We start from the raw sequence: 19,375 nt of genomic DNA, 5'->3' as shown, positions 1-19,375 counted from the left end.
TCCATCCCTTTCGTTCACTAATGCCTGTCCCCCCCTCCACCCTACAAGTTCCTGGCTAGCAGTGGCCAGCTGGCTTTGACACTCCAGGGTTTGGACATTTCGAGCCTTTAAATTACTTTCTAAAGTAAACCTACCACCCGTTCTTCATAGAGATTGTTCACTGTGCGGTAACCTGCCACACCTTAGCGTTAATCACTTATACCTTTCAGGCACACAGAGAAACTAACGCGGAAGTTCAAATTTGTTTGGACAAATATTGGTTCCCCAAGGCCAACTGACGTAATATCTAGTATCGATATGTAGAAAATAAATCCTTAATCCCGAGCGTGAACTTACAAATGTGTGGGTAAGTTTCTTAACCTCGAACATGTCACCACAGCAAAGATCAACTAAAACTATTCTACCAATTTCCAGAGAGCTTATAGAAAAACCCGCGGTTGAACGCTTATTGTTATGCCTGAGCAAGTTAATTTCGTCTCCACCACTCCACAGAAATTGCTCTTGTAGAATGTACCGATAATACTAAACAGCTTGTAGCGCCACCGCTTCGGCACGCGGAAGACGACGAAGCGGTGGGCACGCGCAGTAGAACGCCGGCTCGCGCAGGAGAGAACGCTCTGGACTTCGGCCTCGCCGGACGCTGCCGCTGCTGCTCTGTCGCTACCTCTTCTAAGGCAGCCTCAAATAAACGTGGCCGTGGTCGCCTCCTGGGCGACCTCAACACTGGCCTCCACATCGTGGTGACCCGGAGAGCCGCGCCTTCTATCCCAGCGGCGTCCCAGCATGGCAGGCTGGCAAGACCTGGATTTCAACCCCCCGCTTCCAGCGTTCCGGCCTGCAGGCGTCGGCGGGTGGTTCGCCCAACTGGAGGCTGCGATGTACTTGAACGGCATTACCATCCAGCCGTTTAAACACGCAGTCCTCTGTGACATTCTCCCGCCTGACCTCCTCTGCCGACTCGCCTGCCCTGCCTCGGGATGCCGGCCCTACGACGAGTTGCGCGCTGCCGTCCTCGTCTACTACGGCGCATCATACCACCCGCTGCCGCTCCATGATGAGGCGGACTCGCTTTCGCCACCGCCAGCGCCCGCACCAGCATCGCACTCGTCTTCGGCTGCATCCTCCAGAAACAGCACGCCGCAACCGTCACTGGCCAGTACTCTTCCGCCACAGTCCAGCGTCTCCGGCCCGGTTGCTTTAACTACGACCGCACCCTCGAATTCCTGCCCTCTCGCCAAGGACCTGGCTCAAGACGAGTGGCAGCCACCCGAGCTTCTCGACCCTTCACGTCTGCAGCTGTGGCCGTTCCGCCCGCACAGCCCTGTAGTTTGGTTTCTGCAAGTGGACGCTCAGCTATACGTCAACGGCGTCCGATCACAGATCTGGCGGTACCTCCTCGTGAAAAGGGAGTTGCCCGCCGATCTCATTTCCCAGCTCGACCTTCCGCCGCCGGGTGAACACCCTTACGATGACTTGAAGGACGCCTTCTTCAAGTTTTTCGGCTCAAACCTTCCCCGTCCTGCGTCCCACGCGGTACAACAAGCTTCGGCTCTAGACGCCGATCCACGTGCGAGCACCCGTCCCACGACTCCTGCCCAGCCCTGCTTGCCAGCTGTGGTGCCTGCCTTGGGACCACCACCAGAAGAGGTCTCTCTCGACCCGTGCCCCACCTCTTCGGCAGGTACCCCGACCTGCGGCGCAGCCCCGCTCCTCGTCACATGTTCGCCTGTCCCCTCATGCCTCTTTCCGGTGAGCCCATCTGCCCTTCCTGTCGCGGGGCACGCATGCACGCCACACCAGGACCCTGTCGCTGCTAATGCGCAACCCGCACTGCTTCCCACGGCTCCCTGGTCATCTGGCGGCTTCGCAAGTGACTCTGCCTCTGCGCCAAACGAGACAGTCACCGGAGGTAGCATGCATGCGACATGGACGCGCCTCAGCGGGCCCCCTCCAGCACCGCCTGTCGTAGCAGCACCAGCGCATCCCGTTTCTTCCGACGCTCACGTGCCGGATTTGCGCCCTACTCCTGCATCCACCGCTGCCACTACCCAAGCAGTCCTGGCTTTCCAATCAGATGGCAGCCGCCCGTTGCTCACTCCGCCTTCGCCTGCCATGCCGTTGCTGCGCCGCCACGAGCGACTGCGCCATCGCCTCCGCTTCTACCACTGCTGCTGTATCAGGCGGCACCTACTACTCCGCCGGCTGGGGCGACGCACTTCACACGCTCGGACATCTGTACGTTGGTTGATGTTCAGGCCATCCTCGAGCCCACTGCCACCACTACTAGTTTCTCTGAAGACTGCTTTACGACCATCTCGTCGACGCTTACTGGGTGACTTTTCATGTCTGCTGCCCCTGTCCTCGCCTTCCGCTTTCTGCCTCCCTCGCCCATTGCGAAGCAGCCAGGCTCGACCGCCTGAGCTTTGTTCTCCAGCCTGACTGCCTTCCCGGACTACCGACCTGACCTCACCGGCCTTTCGTTCCCAGTTTATATTTTTCTTTTGTTCCACCCTCTCCTCTCGTGTTTTCTGTCCCTTTCGCACAAACCGGACGTTCGTGCTGGGTGGGGGCCTCTGTAGCGCCACCGCTTCGGCACGCGGAAGACGACGAAGCGGTGGGCACGCGCAGGAGAACGCCGGCTCGCGCAGGAGAGAACGCTCTGGACTTCGGCCTCGCCGGACGCTGCCGCTGCTGCTCTGTCGCTACCTCTTCTAAGGCAGCCTCAAATAAACGTGGCCGTGGTCGCCTCCTGGGCGACCTCAACACTGGCCTCCACAAGCTTAATAACGGCTGGTGCGCAGTACTTGTATTTATCGACTTCAGCAGAGCATCTGAAAAAAACTGCGCAAAACATATCTGAAACCAATGAAAGTACTTAACGCACTTTTTAGCAAGGGGTCCTGCAAACAGTTCACCTTTGGGACCTTCTTTTCTATTACCACCACAATGTACTTTGTTGTGTAGCATAAGCAGTGTTACATATTACAAAACAAAAATAATAACCGTACAGGTAACATTGTGGTGCTGAATGCCCGCTAGATAATAATGTGACGCTTCTACTTTATTTTGCTGCCTTTGTAAAACCGCAGAAAGATATCTCCTTCATTTGAGACGCGTTTATTGCCTCGCTAGGGATACTGAAGTCTAGCTGGGACTTAATGACATTAGGGGTTTCGTAGTTCTCTCTGGGCTCAGAAGTGAAAATCTGAATTGTAAAACGAAGGTTCTTGAACTCACAGCGCTCTACATTCTTATTTTGCTAAAGAATGTATGCTGAAATTGCTTGGAACATCATGCGACTTCCTGCACTTACTTCTTTACAGCTAGGCCTTTTATACGGAATAACAATGGGGGTTTTTATGCAAGCGGGTCGGCAGCTCTATACACAGTTTGATTGCTCGCAAGCAGATCGAAACTATTTTGCATTTTCCTGAAAGCAACTTGCGAAACATGCTCTGTTTTCCAACTCTGGGTGCAAGCCGATCTTTTCTTTGTGAGTTACTTCGTTTTAGGTAATGAGGCCAGTCAGTGAAGAGTATTGATTTAGTAAAGAAATCAGAGGCAATTGAGTGAGGGAAATACAGCGAGGAGGAAGAATTAGAAGAAGTATGAGTATTGTTGAGGGAACACCATAGTTCGAGAGTGAAGAAGTTGGTTAGAACACAATAGTTGGGTAGGCTATCTTCAGCATCAGATATCTGCGTGCTTCGCGACCTTAACGTCACTAAGCTAGCTCGCTCGCATCTCAGAATCACGGGAAACAAAAATCATCAGCACTCTCTTCCCCCACCCTCCTACTCGGTCGCCACTGCCCGCAGCATTTTTTGAGGTTTAGCCTCACTCCATTTATTCTATAAATTTCTCCGTCCTTCACAACTCCTAGGTTCTTTGGCAGTAAAAGAAAGCAGGTGAGCGCACAGACACCTCTGAGCCAAAGGATTGTGCGATCTAAAGCTTGTTAAGAGCTTCGATTCCTTTTGTCTTTGTCAGTTGTGAGCTGCCGGTTTAGCGATCGAGTAGGGGACGTTCTTTCTGGGCAGGAACTCGAACACTTGGCGCCGAGACACGTCAAACCCACTGTCAAGCGCAGTGTTCCTCTGAAGAGGAGAGTTTTGCTCCATTTCTCTTCACCTGTCTCCCCCCACACACACGCACACTCTTCATCGTCCTGTTCTTGATCGAATATTATACACCACTTCTCAGGGACGATTCAGGGCAAGCCCGCGAGGCAAGGAAAAAAACACTTCTTCGAAGTGTTTCCTAATCGCTTCGCTGATTTTTCTCCTAGGATGAGGGGGAAAAGGAGCGTCTTTATTGTCCAACCCTCTCAGTACTATAAGCGACGGTGCCTGTTCGGGAAGGGACGAGACAAGGGACTTGACGACCCGTAATGACGGTAATGCGTGCGAGCAGCGCCGATCTTTCGGCTAGGCTTTGCATGCCGTGAAAACGAGGGGGGGGGGGGGGGATGCGACGAGCCTCACATCAGGGCTGGGTCGATATGTGTATAAAGTGGCAGAGGCGGCTGCCGGCCGCTATTGGCGCCGCTTCTCACTTAACGATCCGACTGCATTCAGGGGATATAGCCCATTCTTCCTCAGCACCATTCGTTCCTCCTCGCCTCACCCACCCACCAAGTAGACTTATCCAGCGTCGGTATACTCGGGGTATGTCGAATGCAAATGTGGGTAACGCTCTAAATGTACCCCTTTTCTATCTGTATTTTCTTTTTTTAGCGTCAAGAGCATAGCAGCTCAAGCATTCTTTAAGCCTAACTGTTGGCCCGATTCTGACTGCTTTCCTATCCAATAATATTTCCTCTAGTTCACTTTCATCTAGTAAAGGGTGGGGGTGTGATAGGTGCATCTAACTTTGTCTTTGCCATGTCAAAACACAAGTGTTTTTACGACAGCGAGACGTGATAACTAAACTACATCACGAAATCTCTTGCGGTACAACTCGTGCGTTGTTTACTAGAAGTGAGTGCTAGTGATCTACTGTATGTACACCCCCCCCCCCCCCCCCCGCGGTACATTAGTGGAGCGGGAGAGGTTGTCTTTTACAACCTCACACTATATTCTGTATGTACACCCTTAAGCCCGTTGTGCTCTAAGCGGTGCGGGCCGGGCTCTATTATTTTACTTTCCTTTTAGACAGCCCACCCTAACATATGTATGTACACCCAGAAAACAATTACAACCTACGCTGCTAAGCGCAGTAAAGAGACAACTTATGCTCTGTTTTAAGCCTGCTAGTCTGGCCCGGTTGGGCTCAATCTGCTGAGAGCATCTCCACTAAAATACTCCGAATAAGCCGCGCTGCTATGAGGTAGTGTATTCCAAAAAAATATAGATAATATTCGACAGTACGGGCACTCTAGATCAGTTTTTCGCACGTTGATGAGAATGTATACGGATAGCTTCCACGTTACGACATTACGTCCATGCGCTGTGCATGACGCTCTAAAAAGTCCACAGAAATTCCAAACTATTCCGTACGCAATGTCTATATATAGCATACCTCTCATGTCTTATACGATTTCAGTAGGAGCCGTGCTCATCAGATGAACATTTAAGGAGCAATCGTCCTATGCAACATATTCAAGAGGGCTCTGTGTGGTTTTAATAGAAACCTTATTAGTGCATGAGATAAGTTAAAAGCAGTGTTGAGCGTGAGAAGTGTTGAGGAACAAGACTGAACAAGGATATTTCAAAAAGCAAAAAGTAGCGCATCATGCTTGAATTATTGCAGAGCGTCATTCCCGCGGTCAGCATCTTTGTTATTTATTTCACTGCGTGGACAAAATCGCGATACACTCGTTTTCCGCATATTTGATGGTCAGCTTGTTTTACGCCATGTGAGTTAACGCTCTTTTCCTGCAAACAGCGAATGATCTTAACGACCTACCTGTTTTCCTTAATTTTTGTCAGTCGTCCATAATGTAAGATCTTACTACATGCTTGCCGTGCTTTAAACGATGTCCATCCCAATCCCCTAATAGTCCCTCTTTTTGAACCTGTTGCTCTCGTATGTTTCGAAGACTAATTCCCACTCATTCCGGGAGCATAACCGTCAACGTCATTTACCTTGAAAACCTGCAGTTGCTCGCGTAATTCAGTAGATAGCTCAGTTTTCGTTTAATTTAAACCGATCCATTATACCTGGACTTAGACCCTCATTACTGAGAGCCTGAGTAATGGTGTGTATACTCTGTGAGAGAAATGGAGATTAGTGATTATCATACAGCGTTAAAAAACATATAAACAAGAGAAAAAAGTCAGTTCCTCCTAAGCAACACTATAAAGATATCAATATAAATTAATGCTTTCTTCTCCTTTTTCATTTCGCTGTCATTGTCATTTAGCACATGTACATTCGGAAAGAAAGAAAAATATAAAGCAGCTTATAGATGGCATACTCGTGACGTCAGGAATGCCGTGATCATGAATCACCCATAGATTCCACAGCTCAAAGCGCGATCTAGAGCAGGTAACATAAGCGTACCATAGAAACATCCAGGTTCTCACTGTGGTTTTATTTCGCCAACATAACGGCTTCTGTGGTATCGGCGCAAGCCAGCTATTCAAGCTGAATGCTGAAAAGGTGCTGAGTTCTCTTGTCTCTGAGCGTCGCGTTGCTTTGCAATTGTCTCGTCGGTCCTTACCTTCCTCTAAGCGCGGCCCCGTTAACACCATCAACAGAGCTCTTCTTCTTTTCGAACGTTTCCAAACAATGTAACGTTCAGGGGCTCGGCCTGATAGGCGAACCCGCCTATTTTCACGTTCTCAAGTCTTTCGTACGTGTGCTCTCGTGTCTCTTCCTCATCCTTTCCACAACGCATACGGGTAGATGTTCGCCATATTCGGGAGGTTCGGTTTTCTACCCCCAGCATCACAGGGTATAGCCGCCAGTTTTACAAGGGACGCAAGTTTCTATCTCGCCTGAGGCTCTAATTCTGTGGAGTGAAACGATTGTAAAAAACTGGCCTTCGATCCCACCCCATGCAAGCCGAAAATACATTCGGCATGCAGATATTCCTCCAATCTGCCTTAGCGCCATTCTTTTAACTTTAAATCTCCCGCATTCCATACCCCCTTTCTCAACTAATGCTTAATAGCACACATCTCGAATTTAAAAAAAAAGGAATACTATCAACATCAGTAGGGCTGCTTTCTTCTAGTGCTTGAGTACTCGTGCCAGCGCCGAGAAGAAGAAGTGACAGAGAGCTAGCAAGGGGTGGTCGCAGACAGCGAAGGAGCGGTAGCTGGGGTACGTTCGAACAGGGGAAAGGAGATCAGAAAGGCAGTACAAATAAGCAGCGGGTGGACACAACCTCCGAATAGGACGACAAACAACTACTACGACCAGCAAAAGGTATAGCAGCACCGCTCCGGGCGTCAACGCGAACCTGAAGAATGTCAAGTCAGGACAGTCCCAAGAACGCACCAGTCACGAACAAGGATGGAACAGAAGGTGCGTCTGGCTTAAGCGAAGAGACCGCGGCGGCCCGTCACGTTGAGCAGCCACCGGATGGAACAGAAGCAGGCATAAGCGCGGCGACACCTACGATCACACCTGCAGCAGCACCTGACGCGGCACCTGACAAACCCAGTAAGGATGGCGAGCGCGGGAGCTCCCCCACAATGGGCACCGGACTGTCCGACGCGTCTCTGCACTCCCTAGGTCTGACAACTGGCAACACGTCTTCCGTGCAGCAGCAACAGTCCGAACCCCTTCCAGCACCTTCTGTTTCGTCAAAGTCGCGTCCCGAGCTCGTCACGGAGGCGTCTCAGACGCCGGACTCTTCTACGGGCACGTACAGATCGCTTACCCTCCAGTATTCGCCGAGCAAAAGGCGCCATCCAGGGGCGAGGTCAAAGCAGGTGTCTCCGACAAGCTCTAAACCGAGTTTCCTTGACGACAGCCACGTTGCCTTGAGTCCAAAATCGATCGATTCAGAGCTCGGGTCTCCGACATCTTCGGGGAAGGCCTTCTCACTCACGGCAGTCAACCGATTATCGTCGACGTGGCCTTCCACCGGTGCAGGCACGGACGAGGTCCCGCCACCCGCCCAGCTGAAGCAAGTGCACTCCGAAGGCATCCTAAAGTCGTCGACACCAGTTGGCTCGCCTGGGAAGACGCGGTCTCTAGCAATGCAAGTGAACAGTGAACGGCTGCCCACACCTCCTTCTCAGACTCAACGGAGTCCCAGGGCCCTTGTACCCTGGATAGCGGCTGCCATCAAAAAAGTGTCGTCGGTAGTTGGAAGCCCTCGGTCTCTGGTTCCCTTCGGTTTCTTCACCGGTAGCCGTCAGTCACCCGATCAGGGATCCACCGCAAGCCACTCTAAATTCGAAGAAACCTCCCAATTCGATGACGTCTTCCCCACTCCATGCCTGCCGTGGGCCACTCTGATTCTCACGTGGCTCCTCCTACACGCCCACTGGAAATTCCTGCATAAGCACTACCCCGATCGATGCGCCAGCATGGCCACGATAGTAGATGAGGGACGTTGGGAGCGTGTGGTCCTCGCCGCGTTCCACCACGCGGATTTGAACCACCTGGCGTCGAACGCCGTGTCATTTTTCTTCAAGGGGCTTATCTTAGAGGGAGCCCTCGGTGCTACTTACTTTGTCGCCGTCGTGACTATCGTGACCGTCATGGTAGGCCTCATCAACGTTGGGGTGCTCCAAATTGTTTACCGCGCCACCCACATATCCTGCGTAGCAACAATGTGCACGCACAATTTAGCGGGCGTCATCGTGGCACTGGGCATTCTCAATCACGAACACTTCAGCAAGGCCACGATTCACTACAGTGAAGCCGAGATGAACATGAGGTACGACCTTCCCATGCCGATAGACTTGTTTCTCCTATTGGTGTCGTCAAAGTGGAACTTATTGCCTATGGTCAGCGGACTTCTTGTGGGCCTTTTACTGGTGAAGACGGCGGTGGGAAAGCTTGTCATCGGGTAAGTTCCTTAAAGTCTTAACCTGTGTCGTTGTCCGTTCAAATTCTAACGAATGATTAACTGAGACATCACTGAGAGAAAAGAATAATTTTTAGGCTCGCAAACTACACGGCACTCTGTCTTCGACCAAGCACGAGCGAGACGGTTTGAGTGCATCTGTTTGAGACGCAAAACATTTTGTGCAGGTTATTTACATACTCACCGTCGCCTCATACGCTATACAGATCTCGAGGGGCCACTGACTCTGCGAATTTCACGTAACATACATAGAAATAAATTTAAGTAATCAATCAAATCGCATGCTAACCAGAATAGTAGACGCACACTCAGAATAAACTGGAATTCAAGTATTTGGTGGAGCTACCTGGTGGTGAATATGAACCCTTGTTTGATCTAAGCACCCCAGGCCTAATACTCATTATTTAAAATATTTCAGCCGCAGCACTTCACTGAAAAGCCTTAACATAGGGAGCTCACACTATCGTATATCAGATGTAGAAAGGAGTACGCGGGTCGATTCTAGCATTTTATTTTATCTCGCATACAGGTATTATTCAACCGTGACATAGGGTGCCGCTCGGGATGTGTATCTGTGACTTCCGCTTGGCTTTCACTAGTTGGCTCCGTGACTTCCTGTTGTGATTGAGAGAATGTATAAGTGACTTTAGGCGCCATTGAGGGGATGTATCCCTGACTTCAGGTAGCCTGACAGTGTGTGCTCTGGTGACGTCCACAAGACGTTGCCTAGATGTACCTGTGACTTTTGTTGACCGTTCAACATTTTTTGCTCTTCATGTACTTTCGCAGTATTCCGTATCCCCGTCGTCACCTTTATCTCGCCTCGGCTCCCAAGACACCCATAACGTACCTCTTCGTGGCAGCCGTCGTCAGTGCCCATCTATACGGACCCTACGCCGGGACTACCGCCATGAACGCGACTAAACTGGCCTTCAGGCATCCCTTCTGGCGGCCGCTCGTACTTTCACCGCTGTACGTGGGCAACGTCTACGAGCTGGCCTACGTGCTTCTGTCGCTTTTGGCGGTCGGTCAGAGGCTTGAACAACAATTGGGACACTATCGGTGAGAGCTCACCGACTGCTTTCGCCAAAACAGCCTTAAAGCTCCCGTTTTCCGTGAGCACTGTCTCTTAGCATAACGCGCAGGCCACTCAGTTTGTCTAAGATCGCAGTTTGCGGCGAGGCTGTTCCTACATTCTTCGCCATCCATGGCTCTGATACCGCACTATGCGAAAACTTTTGGTTCGGCGGGAGCACGACATTAACGCTACCGCACTCTTCGAGAAAAAACTGCAGGCATTCGCACAGTGACCCGTGGACTTGTGAAAGAAGGCTGTAACCTCGAAAGCCTCTGGTTCTGCCCACAGAGTTGCTTACCAAAAAAAAAATTAGTTCTGCTTGTTGTGGGCCTCGCTGTTCGTGGAGCCGGCATTCTTTCAGGTAGAATGAAAAAAAAAAAGCAAGCAGAGCCAGAAGCGTTCGTTTGTACACGTTTCTGCACCTGAGAAAACAGCGCTGGGCATTTTTGAATAAAAAGAAACGCAGCCTTTTATGAAAGTACGACGGCGTCGACACAAACGACGTCCCTTCACAATAATAGCTGTTTCCCGACAACATATATCATAAGCATATGTGGTAAAGCAAGAGGCAAAGTGTCCGTCAGCTGACCCTTCCTGTTGATCGGGTGCACTGAAAGCACTGGTCGCTAGATAAAAAGCACACGCGAAATGAAGGCCGCAGACTACCCAAGCGGCAACTTGACATGCGGGCGAAATTCATTTCACTGCGTGATATTACAGGGCCTAATTATAAGTGCGTAAACAGACCGCGAGATGACTGCATATGAATAATGAATGATTTTAAACCCCAGCCATATTTTACTCACATTGCCCCGCGTGCCACTTTCCGCCACGAATATAAATGCCTACAATTAACACTCGGCTAATTGGTGCCGTAGGGCTTCTAATGAAAGCTTGTCAAACCCTAGTTGCAAGAGAATTCACCCTGGTATGAGGCTAGAACCCAGGATCACTACAATAATCGGACAACTCTCTCAGCGTTTACGTACAGTCGGGGACAAAAGTCTCCGGACCACGTGTTCCTCAAACGAAGCTTATAGCTCTACTATTAGACAGGGGCTGGAGACCGCACTTGTGGAGGTGAAAGAACAAAAATTTAACTTTCACCTCCACACATGTGGTCTCCAGCCGCCCACTAATAGCGGAACTATCGGCTTCGTTAGAGGAACACGTGGTCCGGAGACTTTTGTCCCTGACTGTAGATGTTATGTTGGGGTTATTATCTTCAATGAACTCTACCACACAATGAGGTTTACTCCGAAAATCCCTGCAGGTTTCTGACATTGGCCCCAGCTCTACTGCTAGCCGTCAACACGTGCCGAGACGGTTTGAAATTCGTCCTCTGGAAGCACCTGCTCGCCTTCCGTAGCGATCTGCCGCCTCCGGCTCCGCACGTGGGAGACTGCAGCTGCGACCTCGTCGGCGCCATGCTCGCCCTCAAGGCCGTCCTGTACACCGTGCGACCCGATGCCGAGTACCAGATCGCTTCGCTGCCCATCGGAGTGCATTTCTGGCCGGGCGTACTCTTCGAGCTGATGCACTTGCACTACTTCGCACAGGGTGGCTCCAGCTTCGCGCACTTGCCGGGAATACTTTTTGGACTCGCCGCTGCGCGCTTGCTGCGAGACCGCCGCGGGTACCGCACTGCCAAAGCGACGCGCAGTTCCACGGTCCTCACCGACTCCCAAGATTATCTCGAGGCAGCGAGACCGAGCTTGGATTGATTCCGCCCTAATGTGCGGTATAATTGGCTATAACTCGCTATAATTGGATACAAATACAGTGCGATAACTGTACATATTGTGTATGTGTGCGTGCGTACGTGCTCGCGCGTACTGTCGTTTATTTTAGTATGTGACTTGCCCTGTATACTCTTTTCTCCTTTTATGTTCGTGCGGAATGAATTTTTCAGCTCTATACCAAAGAGGGACAACCTAAGCTAACGTGGGTCAACCAGACACCCGCTATATATTAGTGGTGCTGGTTGGAGCGCTCTTCCTTTGGCCTGATATTGCTATCTCTCTACTGCATTCATTCACTATGGTTATGCCTGTCTGTATCGTTATATTGAGTTATATATTAAAATAAATAAAACTTTTCCTAATGCTTCGCTGTGATTCAAAAGTCTCAGGGCGATTAGTCTTGTCTCAATGCCCGGCGAGCCTGATTCCACGAAGCCTAACATTGCACGCCGCAGGGATGGAGTTCTATCTCTGGTTTGACTGGGTACCTACCGGCCTTCCGACAGGAAGCAGTTTTCCTTTAGCCACGGCTTCACTGGAGTGAAATACTTGGGGAAAATGGGCCTTTCAGTCGCAATGGCGCAGACCAACGACTATGTCGCCCATGCCATTTTTTGGTGAAGCTGTACATGCGGCAGAAAAATAATGTGTTAAAGCAAGGCATACTTCTGGTGTAGTTGATTCACTGCTTCTAGGAAGAAAGGGTGTTTCCTCTTCACGTCTTCACCTTACGTCGCACTTATCCGTTCCTTTTCAACCATGCGTAGCCAAGGAATTATTGGCTTGACAATGAGCCGTTAAGAGATTATGTAAACTGAACTTAAGCGTCATATATTTATTTATTTTACGGGTACTGCCAACCTTATACAATGTCTTGGGCAAGAGTGGGTGGCCATGATCATGCACAATATCTACATATGACAAGAAAGCGCACTGCTAAGACTACTATTGCTATTATTAGTATTGCTAGTACTACTACTACTACAACTAACTGCTACATTTTCTGCTTTTATTGAAAGTGTTTCTCTCTCTCCGCTATTACTAATATCAGTAATTGCTGCTGTGACCACTATTACCAGGTATACCGGCCACTCACAGGCTTGTCTCATGTGAAACGCTTCGCTTAATGCAGCTATGCACAACCGGCTAGTCAGCTGTGGCTTCGGCAGCGCAGAGCGTAGCGAGCAGTCGTCGCTCTTGTCCTTACTTAACAATGGAGGACACAGCAGGGCAGTGAACCCCTACGTCAGTTTGACCTTTGACCTTTTGCGAGCGAGACAACTGGCAGCAGTTGCGGGGAGCTCGAGGTGCACCGAAAGAACTACGTCCCTCCGCCGCCGAGCGAGCGAGCGACGGGCGTTTCAGCGAAAAGTGCCCATTGCAGCATGAAACTGGCTTCCGTTCCCCTAGGCGCATTCATTCAGTGTGTCGAAACACCTAGCGCACTCCACAGTAGGTCGTGTGAAATTGCTGATAGAGTCTGCAGAGCCATTTTTTCCTTTGATACACGTGCTTCATAACTGCCCACTTACGTATAGGTTCAGTAGCCTTCGCTGAAAATGCCATTTTTTTTTAAAGCGTCGCCCGTTTCGTAAAGCGCTCGTGCCCTTGAAAATGTTCCATCAGCTCGGCATGGCCATAGTTGAATAGTTCAACTAATTATAACAAAAGTGATAATAATAATAGTATTCCGTTAGAAGGTAAGGAAAGACAGGAAGTGCCAAACTACAATATTATATTTTGCGTTCATACAAAGGCGCCGAGGAAATAAAAGTTTAATCAAATATGCAAGACGGCAGGTGGGTGCCGGAATGACTCAGTGAGAGTCGAATAGCTCTGTAAATGACAGAAGCGGGGGTTTGGACAAGAAGACCGAAGACGGAGTTGGTTATCTTCAATGCAGAGCGCACACCTCGCACGCGTGAATGGTCTGTAATGATTTAAAGCGAGCCTGACGACGGAGAGAAGTTGGGGCATCCGATAGGGTACCGCGTCCTAATCTCAATGATATCACTCTCACTGGAAACGGAGCTTTTATAAGCTAGAAAGGGCCAAATACCTCATCACGAGTGGCGCCACTATCGGCGAATTTCGAAAGCAACATGCGCTCATTGTCACGGGAGACTCGGATCACGGAGCTGCGCTACACCGCAATTCCCTTAAAAACGGTGGAAACTCATCATTCGCGATGATGACGTTACGAGTTTAAATCTGCCTGCGAGGCCACTTTGAATTCTAATTTTTGGCGGCTATAATTGCCTCTTTTCCAGCCGAAAAAACATCAACATAGCCGGAAATAGCCAGAGATCAATTTGCACTGAGAAAAATAATAGAATGCAGTTATCCACAGGGTTATTTTACAAACCAATCTGCCCCATTATAAAAGCTCGCTTCAAAATACAGAACCGCCATCATCATCAGCAGCATGACTACACCCACTGCAGCGCAAAGGCCTCTCTCATGTCCCTCCAATTAACCCTGTCAATATGCCAGCTCGGGCCAACGTATCCCTGCAAATTTCTTAATCTCATCCGCCTGCCTAACTTTCTGCCGTAATCTGCTGCGCTTGCCTTCTCTTGGAATTCCACTCCGTTACCCTTAAGGACCAGCGGTTATTTTGCCTTGGCAATACATGCTCTGCACAAGCCCATTTCCTCCTCTTGATTTCGACTAAGATGTCATTAACCCACGTTTGTTCCCTCAACCACTCTGCCGGCTTCCGGTCTCTTAGCGTTACAACCATAATTTTTCCTTCCATAGCTCGCTGCGTTGTCCTTAACATAAGCTTTACCCTCTTCATTAGCCTCCACATTTCTGCCCCGTTGGTGAGTACCGGTGAGATCTTCAACGTACTAACAAAGGCAAATATTTATTAAACCTGACTTAGGCGAAGAAACTGATACAAAAATATGGAAGGTAATGACTAACTCCTTCGATTTGCCAAAAGATCTGTCTTTTAAAGTTTTTCCGTCACTCTCATCGAGCAGTTAAGGCTGCCATAGAAAACCAATAGGGACAGTTTTAGACGTTATCAAAGACGTTAATAGCAAAAACAAGTGCATCCCTGCGCAGGGGACGTCTGTGACTTTATTGATTGTTATAGTGAAATTTTACAGCCGTAAAAAAAAAATGGGACTACAAACAATTTTCCCTTGAAAAAATGTTTTTCTCCCGAGTTGTTGGGTAGGCAAACCCCTTGAGCTACAACTTCTGACCAATGCTTTACAATTTAGCACACTTGTAGTGCGTGTTCCTATCCCTGTCCTTTCAATTTCTTCTGCAACAGCTTTCCTCTTCCTCAATTCCTATTTTCTAAAGAAAGCCTGCCAGACTCTCTTCTTCTTCATTCTTTTATAACAAAAAGAAATATAGTTCTTCGGCCAAAGCGAAACTAGCACAGAGTAGCCTGTAATTGTCTCGCCAGGGGAACTGAGCTATTGTTCGCATTTTCTTTCTTCAGAGCCCATGGTGGTTTTCTTCTTCACTTTGTAGACGCATGAACTGCGGCTCGCTGCAGAGGTATTTCGATGGCCCCCGGCAGTCTCTATTAATCATCCCTTAACGCAGTTCCTGCAGGCGGCCGGGTGAAAAATTGTCGCGGAGACACGTGTTCGGACTAAGAGATGTCAGCGCTTTTTCTGACACGCCATAAGTCAGTTTGACCAAAACCTCTGCGAGCTTTTCGATAGCGACTTAATCTTTATTCAAGCACAGTGCATGTGTTATCGCCAGTGGCTGAGCAAAGTATAGCTGGTTCATGTGTAATTTCGTATCGGTACTTTAGGGCAGTGCATCATATATAACGTGAGACTTCCTGAACTTACTACTTGTTCAGCAAGTATGACTCGCTAAATGCCGTTTCTGCTAATACTGGGATTCAGCGCAAGTGTTAAAATCCAAGGTATGCAGGACAGAAATTCAAGAGCACATTTCCGTGTCTTTACACTCTAAACACGAGCAAAATGGGAGATAGCTGTCCTTTAGCGCACTCCCTTTGAAAAAAAAAAGAGTGCAATGGAGGACTGCTTACTACCTTCTAACTGCTCTCTGTTTGGAGTGTAGCCGCAACAGTCACCAACGTTTAACAGCCGCCGTGGTGGCTCAGCGGTTATGGCACTCTGCTACTGACCCGAAAGATGGTGTTTTTATCCCGGCCACGGCAGTCGTATTTCGATGGACGGGAAATGCTAGAGGCCCATGTACTCTGCGATATCAGTTCACGTTAAAAACCTCGAGGTATTATGTAGGGTTCAATGGGAACCCTCTCACTACTACCACTCTAAGCACATCCGGATGTTAGAGGAGTCTGTATTACAAGCAGACATAGTAGCGTCTAGGATTAAATAGGCCACAATGTGAGATCCGTCTTAGAGAAGCACTACGGGATGGTATACCTGCTCTATTTACAACAGGTAATCCAGACATAGCACAGATTCGAATGCTAGCTTCAGGAGATGCGTTTCCAAGGGAGGTACGTTTTCGGTGCGCAGTGGGGCACGAACGGAAGATGTGTGAAAGCGGTTAACTTTTCCTGCTAGTGGCTCCACTTGGCTGAACGCTGAGTAATTTTTCCCATATTACAAATATTAAACATTTCACGGGCAGCGGAAGTGTTCTCTTCCCACATACTACTGATCGTAGCAAGGGGCATTCTTTCCATCACAGGAACGTGCAGGCATCTAAGGTCGCTTTGTTGAACCTAGACGGAAGAGAGATACCATTTTGCGTGAAAAGAAAAATTGAGTTGCAGAGTCTGATTTTTTTCCTGCAGTTTTGTTACGAACCTAAAAGGAATAAAACATTGTTTCGAAATAAATATATTTATAAAATATTTTCAGCAACTTTCCTTGCCTTTTATCGTGCTGGGATACGTTGTTTACATAGCTAGCGCTCGCTGTCATAATTTAGCGTCAGAAATGACATACGTCAATGTAGACTACAGATATCGCTTCTGCATACATTTTGCACGTTCTGCGGAACATATATATTATTTACTTTCGCAGCCATTTACTACTATTTTCAACACTGGCACAAACAACATCAATACGGCTACTGCCGCTTCTGCTACCATAAGAAATATTGGTACCACGGATTTGGACGCCGTCAGTTATAACTAATTTAATTTGAGCTATGGTTTATAACTATTGGTTTATTTGTTGCTGGCTATGCTCCCATAAACATCAAGTGCAGTAAAGCACAATTTAAAATTCACTCTTTCTGAGAATTCGCATACTTCTACTACTGTACCTATTACTACTAATAACACTATAACAACAGTAACAATACCCCTGCTGCTACAGCAGCGAGTACGGCAATCACCACTACGAAGAACACACGCAAATATGAGAATTATTTCTCCCCGAAAGAAGCTCCACGAAATAAGACTGCTCAGGCAGCGGCGAAGTTAGGATTTGGCAACGCATCGTGCTTTTAGAGCAATAAGCCAAACCAACACTCCAACCTGCTTAACTGTGGTACGCTTAATAGGGCAGGGCACAGCGAAGAAGGTTCTACATTTGACCTTGCCAACCTTTGACCTTTGCCAGAGAGACAACTCACTTCATCACAGGAGAGATCTCCGACCTCCTGAAAGGTCGAAAGCTCGAGAGGACGAGAAGGTCGAAATGAGGGACTGCGCGGCACTACCGCCGCCGAGCGAGCGAGCGAGCGACGGGCTATTCAATGACGGCTGTCCTTTGACTCACGAAATCGGCTGCCGTTCATCGAGGTACACTCTATGTGTCGCAACACCTCGTACGCTACGTAATAAGTCGCAAGGAATTCCTCATAAGGAGTCTATAGAGCCGTTTTGCCCATTCAAGTACTCAACTTGCGTTTCACAACCACTGACCTGTTATAAGGTTCTGTAGTCTTCAAAGAAAACAATGTTTCTTATTTTATTTTGCACCCAATTCGTTCGCGATTCGGGTCATCAGAGGTGTAGTATGCGCCTGGCATTGCAACAGTTCAATGCCATAACTTTGACGTCATGTGATCACGTCGAGGTCAAATGAAAAAAAAAGAGGTCTTGACGAGCTAAAAGCTTATTGAATATGGAAGAGGGTAAGAGAGTTCGAAAGTGAGCTACCAACAGTGCGAAATGTTAGTAAAAGAGAGAGAGAGAGAAGAACGGGAAAGCCGGGGCAAAGACGTAGGAACTCGTGCCTATCAAAGTGAAGCGCCAACCTGCCATACGTGTTAAACTGCGTTTTAAAAGCCGAAGTGCTCTGAGATAGAAACTTAGTCAAATTTACATTGGCTGTCAAAAGTTTATGGAAAGTGTTTTCGGCGATGAAATTAAATGTCTTACTACCAGAACGCATAGCTTAAGATTTACGCTACATGGTGTGATTCGTACACTGAAAATCACAATGCGTATTAGGGATTTGAATTCAAGAAGTTGAAGCGGTAACTTCTAAGCGCATGATCCAGTTTCATTTTTCTGTTTGTTCCTCTGCTGACTATTTTTGTCACTTTTCTGAAAACTTTGTATTCGTTCTGTTGCAGTTTTACCAGGTTTGTGTATTCGTCCACACTGCTTGTACTATTCGCGCAAAATTATCAGTCGTGTTCTTGACTTTGTATGAACACTACCGTCTCTCAATGCTTTCACAGTTTCTATCATGCGAATGAGTGCCATGTGTACGAAGATGTGCAACACCCCAGGCAAGCTCAAGCTTGTCGCTTTTCGCCTGGGCTCCTTTCACTTTTCGAGAATAGAAAATAATGATCATTCATTCATTCATTCATTCATTCATTCATTCATTCATTCATTCATTCATTCATTCATTCATTCATTCATTCATGCACATTCTGGCCAGCATGGAAACGCTGCAACAAAAATAAATTTTTCTAAGTTATTTTTTCCTCTAAATATTCACAGCTGATGTGCATTGCGTAAACTCACGGTATGTTCCTCTCCTTAGCCTTTTAATTATTCCTGAAATATCCTTTCTGATGGATGCGCAGTTAACGCCTTCCAAAGAAGGCTGTGTCTTGCGTGGCTTTTAAAAAACAAACAAGGCATCCTTCTTCACTTGACGCGAAACTACCACAAAGTAACATGGAATGCTTTCACGAAGGGAATCAAGCAATTCTACGCCGCTTGTATCATCCTGAGCCCTGGGTTATTTAGTCTGCAATCTGTATAGGCGCGTGAACTGGGTCTGGTCGCAGAGGTACCTCAATGACTCTCGGCCGACTCCATTAATCTTCCGTTAACGCAGTTGGGACAGGCGCCTAGTGAAAAATGGCTGCGGGTGTACATGTTTGGACCAACAGACGTCAGCGGTTCTTGTGCCACGCGATAAATCAGTTAGCCAGAATCTCCCCAAGATTTTCAATAGCGACCTAATATTTTATTCAGGCGCACAACATGTTTACCATCCGTCATCGAGCTAAGGAGGCGCGTAGTTGTGGCGGGTCCTAAATAATTTACTTTTAGTACTTGGAATCGTCCATAATACCATGCGAACACATGAATATACCCTTTATGATTCCTTGAATGCATGCCCACTTAGTTACTATTACGGCCATGCTTATTCATAAGCATCACACGATGGCACA

General features: G+C 48.3%; 2 protein-coding genes across 2 annotated transcripts in view; one reads left to right on the top strand and one right to left on the bottom strand.

Annotated features, from left to right (window-relative positions):
- Window positions 1-19,375, bottom strand: part of mfr (ferlin family C2 domain-containing myoferlin misfire) — a 320,505-nt gene that overhangs the window by 211,071 nt on the left and 90,059 nt on the right. The gene's annotated exons all lie outside the window — the stretch shown is intronic.
- LOC149336631 (uncharacterized) lies at window positions 7,416-11,791 on the top strand. Its single transcript, XM_089554741.1, has 3 exons — window positions 7,416-8,971; window positions 9,779-10,051; window positions 11,341-11,791. Exons 1-3 carry the CDS (start codon window positions 7,416-7,418, stop codon window positions 11,789-11,791), a joined length of 2,280 nt encoding a protein of 759 aa, XP_089410867.1.

Source organism: Amblyomma mixtum, chromosome 7 (assembly GCF_055824585.1).
Source record: "Amblyomma mixtum isolate Tamu chromosome 7, ASM5582458v1, whole genome shotgun sequence".
In the NCBI taxonomy this organism is placed as follows: domain Eukaryota; kingdom Metazoa; phylum Arthropoda; class Arachnida; order Ixodida; family Ixodidae; genus Amblyomma; species Amblyomma mixtum.
The sequence above is the reverse complement of the archived record's forward strand: the minus strand, read 5'-3'. Positions and strand labels throughout refer to the sequence as shown.